This window comes from Xenopus laevis, chromosome 5S (genome assembly GCF_017654675.1).
Source record: "Xenopus laevis strain J_2021 chromosome 5S, Xenopus_laevis_v10.1, whole genome shotgun sequence".
Taxonomy (NCBI): domain Eukaryota; kingdom Metazoa; phylum Chordata; class Amphibia; order Anura; family Pipidae; genus Xenopus; species Xenopus laevis.
Genome location: NC_054380.1, coordinates 131,366,361 through 131,379,261, shown reverse-complemented (window position 1 = coordinate 131,379,261; position 12,901 = coordinate 131,366,361). Strand labels below are relative to the sequence as shown.

General features: G+C 36.6%; 1 protein-coding gene across 1 annotated transcript; it reads left to right on the top strand.

The window, feature by feature from the left end:
* Window positions 1–9,237: 9,237 nt before the first annotated feature.
* On the top strand, window positions 9,238–12,587 carry apob.S (apolipoprotein B S homeolog; the record flags this gene model as incomplete). Its single annotated transcript, NM_001095755.1, is given in 3 exon segments — window positions 9,238–9,421; window positions 10,570–11,784; window positions 11,787–12,587. Coding segments are annotated over 3 exon segments (1,338 nt in total). The 3' UTR covers window positions 11,811–12,587.
* Between the last annotated feature and the right edge of the window lie 314 nt (window positions 12,588–12,901).

Sequence of the window (12,901 nt, the reverse complement as noted above, 5' to 3'; positions counted from 1 at the left end):
ACCTTAATGGGCAGTTTAAATTGGCATCATTGCTTGCAACAAGTGATTACACATTGAGGCTTATTATTAACCCAGACAACTTGCAAGTAAATACAGAATCAAATTTTAACATGGACTTATCTTTTGTTAAGTTAACAAATAAAATGTCTGGAATGATCCTCCGAGAAAGAGTAACAATAACTTCAACGACTGATGTTCAGGATGGAGCCCTGACAAATACTATGACCCTAGATTTCCGAAACAAGCAACTCACATATAAGTCAGATACAAATGGCAATTACTACAACTTGATTGGTCTGAATAAATTTGAAGTTACTCTGTCAAGGCAGATGGCAGCCATTCGTTCTGAATACCAAGCAGACTACAAGAGAAACAGATACTACACCTTACTTTCTGGATCTTTGAATTCCCAAGGCCTTGAATTAAATGCAGATGTCAGTCTTAACAGTCAAGTTAATCGGGCTGCCCACAAAGCTACTCTGAAAATCTCCCAAGAAGGCTTATCCACTAGTGCCACAACTAATGTTAACTTCAGTCCTTTAACCTTGGAGAATGATTTAAATGCTGCTATTGGATTAACAGGAGGAATGATGAAAATGACAGTAAATGGCCGTTACCAAGAACACTATGCCAAGCTTACTGCTGATGGGAAAGCAGCTCTAACAGAACTGTCCTTGGGTAGTGTATATCAAGCAACTATTCTTGGTGTAGGCAGTAAAAACATCCTGAGCTTTAAAATTAGTAAAGAAGGACTGAAGTTCTCCAACAATATGATGGGTTCCTATGACCAAATGAAACTAGAAAACAGCAATGATCTGACCATTACTGGATCATTAGCCCACTTCAACTCCAAATTTGAAAACGCTCTCAACAGAGACAGATCTTATAAGCATGAATTTGATCTACAGCTGCAGCCATACACCATGACAGCTACTTTAAATAATGAATTCCTATTTGACGCACTTCAGTTTAGTAACCAGGGGCAAATGGAGCTTGCAGCATTTAGCATCAAAGTCAACGGAAATATGGGAGGGGCTTTTAACAAAGACAATTTAAAACATTCCTATGGCTTCTCCTTCAGTGACCTGACAACAAACCTAAAAACCGACACAGTTGCAAATATACAAGGCACGGCCCACAGTCATACAGTAAATATGGAAATTGCTGGCCTTTCTGCATCATTTAGCAGCAATACAAACTCTGAAACCAAATCGATGCGCTTTACTAACATGATTCGTTCAGTTGTGGCTCCATTTACCATGACTATTGATTCTCATACTAATGCAGATGGAAGGATAAGCATTTTTGGAGATCAATCAGGAGAACTCTATAGTAAATTCATCTTGAAAGCAGAGCCTCTTTCCTTTAACTTAGTCCATGATTACCGAGGGTCCACAAGTCATTCACTTGATGCAGGAAGTAGATATACTACATTACTAGATTACAAGATAAATGTCCTGGTTACTCCTTCAGAGCAAACAAGCTCATGGAAATTGAAGAGTCAGCTAAACCAAAATACCTATGCTCAGGATTTCAGCATTTATAACAATCCTGAAAAAATGGGCATTGAGCTGAGTGGACAGACTTTAGCAGACCTCTCTATACTGGATAGACAGATTCGAATGCCATTTGGTGAATTTAATCCAATTGATGCTCTAAGTCTCAGAGACAGTGTGAGCACTCCACAGGAATTCAGTATTTCTGGTTTTGTAAAGTACGACAAAAACAAAGATGTGCATGTTATTGATTTGCCCTTTATTGAAAACATCGGATCTTTATTTGAAAAGGTAAGGGGTGCCTTGCTTACATCCCTACAAGCTCTGCAGAATTCATTGAAAAGCATTAACATTGACCAGTATGTCAAGAAATACAAAATGACCCTTAACAAAATTCCAGAACAAATGAATGATTATATCAATAATTTGGATTTGGAAAGAAGGATAAATGAGCTAAAAGAAAAACTTATTTCATTGACAAAAGATATTAAACTTTCTTCAGAGGAGTTTTACAAAGCAATAGGAAACATTTTGCAAACAGCTCGGGAAAATCTGAAATCTTACCTTGCTGGAATTCAAACATACATTCAGGAAAATTATGACCTAGAGCAATTGTCCAAAGCCATTGAGACACTTCTGCAGCAAATTATTGACAAAGTCAAATCATTGGACAAACATTATAAAATTCGTGAAAAGTTAATTGATATTGTCAAGAACCTTCAAAATCAAGTGGAAAAGATCAATTTCAAAGAGTTAGGAGAAAGTTTTGCAGCATGGATTCAAAATGTTGATAACTTATACCAAATCCAGGCTACTCTTCAGCAGATGCTACAGAAGATACAGTCTTTGATTCAAAGCATTGACATTGACCAAATTGCCATCAGTTTTAGAAACTACCTTCAAAGCACTGACTTTTCAGAATACAGACAACGGTTGATGAGTGCACTGCCAATTAAGGAGATTAATACAGCAACTGAATACATGCAAAATTATATTATTATACTTCTAATGGAATATGATGTAACAGAGAAATTAAATGCTGTGGTGGACAAGCTGCAGGATGTAATTTCAGAATATGATATTGATAAGAAAGTTCAAACCGTGCTGGAAAACTTTATTCAACTTCTCAACCAACAAAAAGTGAAAGAGACAATTAAGAAAGTAACAGACATGCTTACCAATATGGATGTCAAAATGTATTACAGAAAACTAATTGCTTTCATTCAAGATTCCATTAAGAAAGTAAAAGAATATGACTTCAAAAAGCTGGTTGATGACATCAATGAGTTTCTTAATGTTTGCGTAAAGAAGCTGAAATCATTCAATTATGAAAAGTTTGTGGATGATGCCAATAACTGGATCCAAGAGGTAAGACAGACACTGAATGAGAACATGAAAGCCCTAGAGTTACCAGAAAAAGCAGAGGCCCTAAAACAGTATATAAATGATGTAAGCATGATGGCCACAGAATATGTTCAGCAAGTAAGAGACACTAGACTTTCTGCTGTGATGCAGTGGTATCAAGATGTCATGAGCTCAGCTATGCTTAATGACCTGAGAACTAGAATACTAGAAAACCTTGAAGATTTTAGAGACACAATAAACTCTATGAATATACAGCAGGAGATTCGAATATATTTGCAACAACTCAGCCAGATGTACCATCAAATTGTGATATATGTAACAAATGAGTGGCTATATATGTCTGGGAAGTTTAAAATATTTGCTAAAGAACATAGTATTGAAGAGTGGGCTGAAAGATTTACGTTGTTTATTGAAGAAGGGTTCCTTGTGCCAGAAATGAATCTTGGGCTAATGACAATCCCTCCATTTGAAGTTAGCCTCTATGCTTTCAGAGATGCCACTCTTAAGACTCCGTCTTTTACCATTCTGTTCACGGATTTGCAAGTCCCATCAGTGGAAATTAATTTAAAAGAATTAGAAGATATTGAAATTCCATCAAGATTTGTCACCCCAGAGTTCACCATTCTAAATAGTGTCAAAGTGTCTTCATATGTAATTGATCTTCATGAACTGAAACTCAGAATTGTTAAAATAATTGATCAAGTACTTTACAGTGATTTTCAATGGCCATCTCCAGAGACATATCTGAAAGATCTGAAGATGAGTGACATGGGATTTCCTTCCATTACCTTCCCTGAAATGAACATGCCCAGTATACAAATACCAGAAATGAAAATCCCCAAACTAAATCTTAACAACTTCCAGTTTGCTGACATTCAAATACCTGAATTCCAACTCCCAAAAATTCCACACTCTGTTTCTATCCCAACATTTGGCAAACTTTCCAGCTCTTTTATAGTAAAATCTCCATTTATGACACTTTCAACTGCAGCTGAAATGAAAAATGGCACCATTTCTGAAAAGAACCCAGAATTCATAGCTTCTCTCACGGCAGCATCAACTTCAATGATTGACGCTTTGGCCTTTAACCTAATGGCTGATGCTCGTATTTCAGCTCCAATGTTAGAGCAGCTAATGCTAAAGGAAACAGTGGTGGCATCTAACAAATATTTTAAACTTGACCACAATAGTGAAGCAACATTTGCTGGAAGTTATATTCAGACAAAAGTAGAGACAGTAGCAAGTTGGAAAACAGAGAAGAATGAAGCTTCCTTGCACAATGACATTCTTGTTAAGCTACAGGGGAGGATTACAGCAGAATGCAACACTAAGTATTCTCATAAACTGAACATTCCTGAGTTTGATATCTCAAGTCAGCTTGAGCTTCAAAATGATGTTGAGTCATTTTTGGAAGCTGGTAGAATCCTACTTATGTCTTCTGGTAAAGGGAACTGGAAATTGGCCTCTCCTTTCCTTTCAGATGAAGGTACCCATCAATCAAATCTCAAATTCAATGTTATGGGATCTCTTGTAGAGTTGTCTGGAAGTAATAAAATAACGGATAAGTACCTGAAGCTTGATCAAACTTTAAAATATGAGTCTGCCTTATTAAGTTTTGTCAATGTTGATATAACATCAAAAGCTGAATCTCCTTATGTTGGAAACAGTATTATATCTGTTAGAGGAAGTGGTCAAGTCAGTGACATGACATTAGGACTGACAGCAACTCATAATGCTGAACTCTCCGGACGGGCAACTGGAACAATTCAGAACTCTCTCACTTTTGCTGCAAGGCCATTTGATATAAACCTGTCTACTACAAATAATGGAAATCTGAAAGTTGGCTTTCCATTAAAACTCACCGGCAAAATTGAGTTCCTGAACAACTATAACTTTATACTCAACTTAAACGTTCAGCAAATATCTTGGCAAGTCAATGGCAGGTTCAATCAGTATAAAGTTTCACATACTATTTCCGTTGGCAACAATGAAGAATCTGTTGAGGCCATTGTAGGAATGAATGGTGAAGCAAACCTTGATTTTTTGACCATTCCAATAAGCATCCCTGAAATGCATGTTCCATATATTTCAGTAAACACACCTGAAGTTAGAGACTTTTCTTTGTGGGAACAAGCTGGTTTGAAGAATCTTTTGACTACTACCAAGCAGAATGTTGACTTGAATGTGAAACTTCAGTATAAGAAAAACACAGACGTGCATTCCATTCAGTTGCCTCTAGATTCCTTATATGACTCCATCAACTCCAACATGAAAATTCTTACAAAGAAATTTGAGAAAGGACGGGATAGCACACTCAAAATGCTCATGGACTCCTACAATGAAGCAAAAGCTAAGTTTGATAAGTACAAGGTGGCAAATTCAGTTGGTAAGGCACCAAGAACCTTAAGAGTACCTGGGTACACTATACCACTTCTCAATATTGAAGTCTCCCCATTTAGTGCAGAACTTCCGGCATTTGGTTATGTCATTCCTAAAGAAGTAAGGACACCAAGCTTCAGATTGCCTGTGATTGGATTCTCTATACCGACATATACAGTCGTTTTACCATCATTGGAACTCCCTGTGCTTCATGTTCCAAATACCCTACGCAAACTCACACTCCCTAAATTGAAACTGCCTAGTGGGCCACATACCATTTCTATTCCAGCAATGGGAAATCTAACTTATGATTTTTCATTTAAATCAAATGTTATTTCATTAACAACAAGTGCTGGACTGTATAATCAATCTGACATTTCTGCTCGTATCAGTGTGGCCTCAACCTCCATCATTGATGCTCTGCAGTTTACCATAGATGGAACAACAGGGTTAACACGTAAAAGGGGACTAAAATTAGCCACAGCCCTTGCTGTGAAAACTGCATTTATTGATGGAAAACATGAAAGCTCTATGTCACTTGGAAAAAGAAATGTAGAAGCATCTGTGATCACAAATGCAAAAATGAGCCTACCCATATTACAGCTTACATTCAAACAGGAACTGAATGGCAATACTAAAACAAAACCCACTGTTTCATCAAAAATTATCTTGAATTATGACTTAAATGATTCACTAAATAGAAACAATGCCAAAGGAACCATTGATCACACTTTGACTATTGAGAGTCTAACATCTTATTTTTCTATGGAGACAAAAACATATGGAGATATTGTCGGTACCCTTTTAGCCCACCAAGACTTTTCTGGAAAGTTCACCAATGAAGCCAACACATACCTAAATTCCAATGGTGTCAGGTCATCTATGAAATTTGTAGGTAGCTCTAAAGCAGATAGTGTAGGAACACTGGATGTAGCAGAAACCCTTGCAGTAGAAGCAACGACAAGTCGAATTTATGCAGTCTGGGAGCACAATGGGGAAAATTATTTAAGAGTAACACCACTTTTCAAAACCCAGGGAAAGCAAAACTGCAAAGCTACATTTGAACTAGCTCTTTGGAGTTTGCTGGCAAATCTCCAAGTCAAGATCGACCAACCAAACTCATTTTTTGAAAATGTAGCATATAACCAGGAGATTTTACTAAGTGCTAATACAGATAAACAGGAGTTTGGTCTTAATGGTCATGGAATTTTTCACACCATTATTTTAGCTCATAATGTAAAGCTCTCCAATGACGAAACAGATGCAAGATTTCAGATTGATGGGTCATTGCAAGGGCATGCCAGTATGTTAAATTATATATTTTTGCCAGTATATGAAAAGAGCATTTGGGAGGTCTTGAAGTTTGATGTTACAACAAGTGAAGATGAAAAGCAATACTTAAATGTATCAACATCAGTAACTTACACAAAAAACAAAGAAGGCTTTTTCTTCCCAATCCCAATAAATAAAGTGGCAGATGGATTCATTATCAGATTCCCTGCTGTGACACTGAAACCACCACAATGGATGAAAGACCTTCCCAGTACAATGCGTGATATGGAACTCCCAGAAATTCCAACTGTTCTCGAAATCCCAACTTTCAAGGTTCCATTCACCAATCTGAATGTTCCAACAACTAAAATAGACCTGAGCAACATAAAAATAAGCGAAATGAAGAGCACTTTGCCATTTGACATCAACTTACCTTCATTGCCACAGGTTAAGCTTCCCAAAGTTGATATTACTACAAAGTACATTACCATGGAAGAGTACAAAATACCTTTCTTTGAAGTCACCATTCCACAGTATCAGATTACACTGGCCAGATACACACTGCCCAAAAGCTTTTACAATGTAGATTTTAATAGCTTGGTAAACAAAATAGCAGACATTGATTTGCCAACAATAGAAATACCGGAACAGAACATAGAGATCCCACCAATCAAAATGAATTTGCCTGCTGGTCTTTTCATCCCAGCTTTTGGAGCTTTGGCTGGAACTGTACAGCTCTCTTCACCAATCTACAATCTGACATGGACAACCAAAATGACCAACAATTCAAATAATTTTGTGGCTTCCCTTGATGCCTCTAGCAGTTCTACACTACGTTTTCTGGAATATGATCTTGATGGTAAGTTAAAGAGCTGTACATATATAGTAACATCTATATTTAGGAATAACTTTTAGTAAGGTGCATCCAATCTCTTTTTCTCTTTCCTATCTGTCCCTCCATACTTAGGGGTTTATTAATCAAAGTCCAGTTTTATCTCAACATTTTCTGCTACAAACTCCAATCAAATCCGCTCTGGTTTTTTACGCATATTTACTACTACATTTTCCAGAAAATTTGCTTTGTGGGAAAAAAAAAATCATATTTCATGATTTTTTCGGATTTTTCAACCCAAAACTCAGAATTCTTATGTTTTTTGCCCAAAACCCCCGAAAACTTTGGGGTATTGCATGAAACCCAGCGCACATCAAAAAATCATTGGGACTTCTCCCATTGACTTATGCAACCTCGACAGGTCTGAGATGCCGGATTTTCAGATTTGCACTTTTCCATCCTTGGAGTTTAATCAATTTTGAAATTTTGAAATTTTTTTGCATTTGGAGTTTAGTAAATAACCCCCTTACTATATTACTGTATTTTCCCTTTCCTTTCAGCTAACTCTTTGTAGGAAAACATGTTTTTTTCAAAACGCATCATTTAATGCTCCAGCAGAATTCTGCACTGAAACCATTTCTCAAAAGTGCAAACAGATTTTTTAATATTCAATTTTGAAATCTGATATGGGGCTAGACATATTGTCAGTTTCCCAGCTGCCCCCAGTCATGTGACTTGTGCTCTGATAAACTTTAGTCACTCTTTACTGCTATACTGCAATTTGGAGTGATATCAACCCCTCCCTGCCCCATCCAGCAGCCTAACAAAAGAAAAATAGGAAGGTAACGATATAGCAGCTCCCTAACACAAGATAACAGCTCCCTGGTAGATCTTGCCTCACGAGGAACACTCGGTGACTTCTGAAAACGAAACACCCTGTGTACTTTAGCGCAGGCGACTTTTCATTATAGTGGATGGGAAGACACGCAAAGGCAGTTCGGGGAGATTGTCGCCCAGAAGAAGAGGTGATTAGTAGCCAGGCCACTAAATCGCCCCGAATATGCTCATGTGGACTGACCCTAAAAGCCAAGTCCCACTGAGACTGATTCAGTTACATTAAGTAGGAGAAATAACAGCCTGCCAGAAAGTAGTTCCATCCTAAAGTGCAGGCACAAGTCACATGACTGAGGCAGCTGGGAAACTGACAATATGTCTAGTCCCATGTCAGATTTCAAAATTGAATATAAAAAAACCCTGTTTGCTCTTTTGAGAATCGGATTTCAGTGCAGAATTCTGCTGGAGTAGCACTATTAACTGATGCGTTTTGAAAAAAACATGTTTTCCCATGACAGTATCCCTTTTAATACTTTATCTATACATACACATATAAATGTTTACAGACTTTTACAACAAAACTATATTTCTTTATAGCATCAGCAAGCACAGATTCAGAAAATGGACTCATTCTTGAGGGGACGTTTGCACATTCTGATCTAAGCATGAACTGGAAGGAAGACATCTACTTCAATGGCTTACGGTAACCTTCATTTTTGTTACCACAGGAGCACGGCTTAGTGAAAGATGCTCTTTACTGAACACAAAAAACATAATATAATACATAGAATGCTAGAAAGTTGTTAGTATCAGTTTCAAGTTTTACTTGCAGTGAAGCCTAGCATTTATAATCTGAGTTTGGAATCCAATGTCATAGGAGGATACGGCTATCTTAGCTACAGTAAGGGCTGTCACAAATTGTAAACCCAGGTCACCTGTTTTTCAGATGCTGTGCCTGAACTGTTGGCATATGGCTGAACAATTCCCACAAAATGTATGGAATTAAAGAATTCTTGTCATTAGGCTTATCTAATTCTTAGTTTGTTTCTTCTTCTTTAGGATTCCCAGGCATAATATTAATATAGACATCAAAAGCCCAACCTTTACAGATGTGCAAATACGCTGTCAACAAGAAAATAACAAAATGACTTCAACTCTGTCATCTCCATCAGCTGGTACTCTGGGGCTTGTACTTGAGAAGGAATCCACAACACTGAAAGGGAAACTGTTTAGTCGGTCTCTGGTGAGTATGTTTTGATATATCATCTAATAGTGATGTACTGCTCAGCTATAAACCTGGGGTGTCTCAAGGTCTAAATACATTAATAACTGACATTGAGATGGATGTCACAAAGGCGCTTGGATGGAATATGGTTTCATAATTACAGGGTTCCACTGAGGAAATAACAGTAGAAACTACGAGTCACTGATCCAGTTCTCAAGTAACGGGAAATATAAGCTATTTATAAGAAACATTTTTATTTTATTTTTTGCCCTTTAGATAAAAATAACAGCAACTCATTTTTCAAGGAGCACAAAATAATCCATTATTATGAAAGACACTATTAATGGAATGGTTACATATATCACAGATTGTTCAAAGCATAATATTATTTGCTGCAGAACGGTATCATAATTTACATACACTACTATAGTTTATATATAGAAGCTGCTGTGTAGCTATGGGGGCAGCCATTCAAAGCCGAAAAAAGAAGAAAAGCCACAGGATACACAGCAAATAACAGATACGCTCTTTAGCATACAATGGAATACTTGAGAACTTATCTGTTATCTACTATGTATCCTGCACTAGAATGGCTGCCCCCATAGCTACACAGCAGCTTGTTTAAATAAACTATAGTTGTGTTTTTGAAGCAATCACATCAGTTTTACCAGTGCAGGGCAACAGTACATTATATTGTTATTCCTTTCATTTTTTTGGTGTTACTGTTCCTTTTAACAGCTGGTCATAGTTTTTACTAGGAGAATGGAAGGGTTAAGAAACAGAAGCTGGGGCAGAACAAGCAAGAAAAATGTTTAATATCTATGGGTAAACAAACCCTCAGGATTACAATATTTCACCATTTACACTGTATGTAATAACGGCATGTTTAACTTTATCCAGTATGGTGGAACAGTAGTATTTGTCAGAAAATTATGGCATTTTATCAAAAAGTAAGATGGATGTAGACCAGTTCCATAATTATCATTAGCTGTTATAACTGCAGCAATTGCATGATAAATAAAAATATTAGCCGTTACCCAGATTGAGTCAATGACATTTCATCAAGGATGAAATGGTTAGGAATCCTGCAGGATTTCCCATTCAACATGTAATGATTATACCTCTTAGTTTATGTATCATGTACTTACTTTCTTTTTTTTTTTTAGTCAACTCCAGGAAAAGACACATTAATAATGAGAGGTGAGGTGTCCCTTAAAAATCCTGAACGCATTCAGTACAAACTCAACTGGAGAGAAGAAGCAGCCATGGATGTACTTAATGGTTTGAAAGAAAGGTTGCCAAAGATTTCTAATGCCATCCATAACTGTGTCAATAAATACCACAAGGAGCATTTTGGAATGGAAATTAGTGAAGCAAATCTGAAGATGAAGGAAGATCTACAGGACAAAATTACATCAACATACAGATCTACTTCCAATGAAATCAACAAAATAGAATACCAGTTGCGGTCAACAGCCAGAGGAGCCACCGACAAATATATGGACATTATGAGCAGCGCACAAAAATGGTATCAAGATCCAAAGGATATGTCAATTTTTCTGAATGATGGTGAAGTTAAAGACAAAGCAATTGAATTAATACGTGCCTATCAAAATAAGATGAAAGACTTGATTGATGCAGCTATTAAGTTTGTAAAAAACACACGATTCCAGTTACCAGGACAAACCAGAAAGTATTCTGGAGAAGAACTATTTAACCTTGGCATGCAAAAAGTAGTGAGCACCATTGACCAGCTTTTTGAAGCCTTGCAAAATATGTATGATGCCTGCATTCAATATGTTAACCGTATACAGCTTAAGATTCCAGGTACTGAAGTAACAATCAAGGGCAAAGAAATTACAGATGCATGTAAAAGCTTTATTACTAATCTGAAACAAATGACCAAAAATGTTATACAGGGCCTTCAAAGTGTAAGTCTAGAAAGTGCACTCAATCATCTTAAAAGTTTTATACAGGTGATCACTCAGAAAACAGTGGATATCATCCAAGCTTTGCAAAGCCAGAATACTGAAGATGTAAGACTTCAATTTCAACAAATGTATAATGATGCCATGACATCAGATTTTGCAAGAGAACTGAATAACTTAGTTGAAGAGATGAAGAAGGTTATAAGCCAGCTCCAAAACTATGCTCAAATCGGACATGAAGATATTTCTGAAAAACTAAATCAGCTGCAGGTCTATGCAAAGGCATTGCGTGAAGAATATTTAGATCCAAATATTGTGGGATGGTCAGTGAAGTATTATGAGATAGAAGAGAAGGTCATGCAACTGCTTCAAGCAATCATTGATTCCCTAAAGGACCTGCCATCCAAATATGGAATTAATGCTTCAGAAATAACAGAACAAACTAAGGAATTTTTAAAAAAATACTACCAACATGCTAGCGAAATGCTGACCAATGCAGATGGAAAGGGCAAACAATTAATTATGAGGGTTTCAAGAGATCTTGAAGACAGAGTAACTAAATGGTCTGCAACTGCCAGGCAATTTTCAGAAGACAGTAATATGATTCTAAATGAAAAAATTCAAGATGCATATAGCCTTGTTGTAAATTCTTATGAGAAGCTTATTGCTGAGGCAAGCCGACTAATCGACACTATCATCCAAAACTACAATTCTTTTATTGAGTATATCACCCAACTTCTCCAAAGCATGCAGGATTCTGCTACAGAAGAAATTAAGACATATATATCCACCCGGAAAGGAGAACTGAAAGTTGATGTCCCTCATCCCTTTGACTGGAAATCATTTGATGAAATTCCTCACTTAAGAAAGGACATTATAAGCAAACAAGCAGAAATTGCACGCTCAATGGTACTGGATGGCATCGAAAAAGGTTCTAAGAATTGGGAAGAACTACAGCAGATTATTGAGAGACAACTCAGAGAAGGAAAATTAACTGCAGAGCAAATCATTGAGAACATTCGTAACTGGAAAAAAAACTGAATAGACTGCCATAGCTGAAAAGTAGGTTTTTGTGTTATTTTCAAATACAGTAGCAACTAGTTTACACAAAGTCTTAAAATGTGTTTTTCTGTGTAAACATATAAAAAATGTTTTCTTTATTGTAAGCTAATAAAAACTGGCATTATTTTTAACTATTATCATTTCAGTGGTAACATCATGCATAATCATCATTAAAATAGGATGCATCATTAAAATCATGTTCCATGGCTTTTCTTTTTCATCTTAAAGACACATTTATTGAACTTACCAAACAGAAGTATTTGAGACAAAAATCATTTTTTTTAAAATTTGTGATTATCTAAGATGTCACATCAGTGCTGTCAACTTTTGGCACACTGGAAGGATTTGTCCCTAAAAAAGCATTTCCCTCAATTCTAATCAGCACAGTACTGAGTACCCAAGGTGTGAGAGGCAATATGTGGTCATTATAATCCCTACAGTAGTACATAAAGTCTTCCGTAACATTCAGAAAAGGTTTTTGGTACTATAAGTGGTTACACCTAACTCA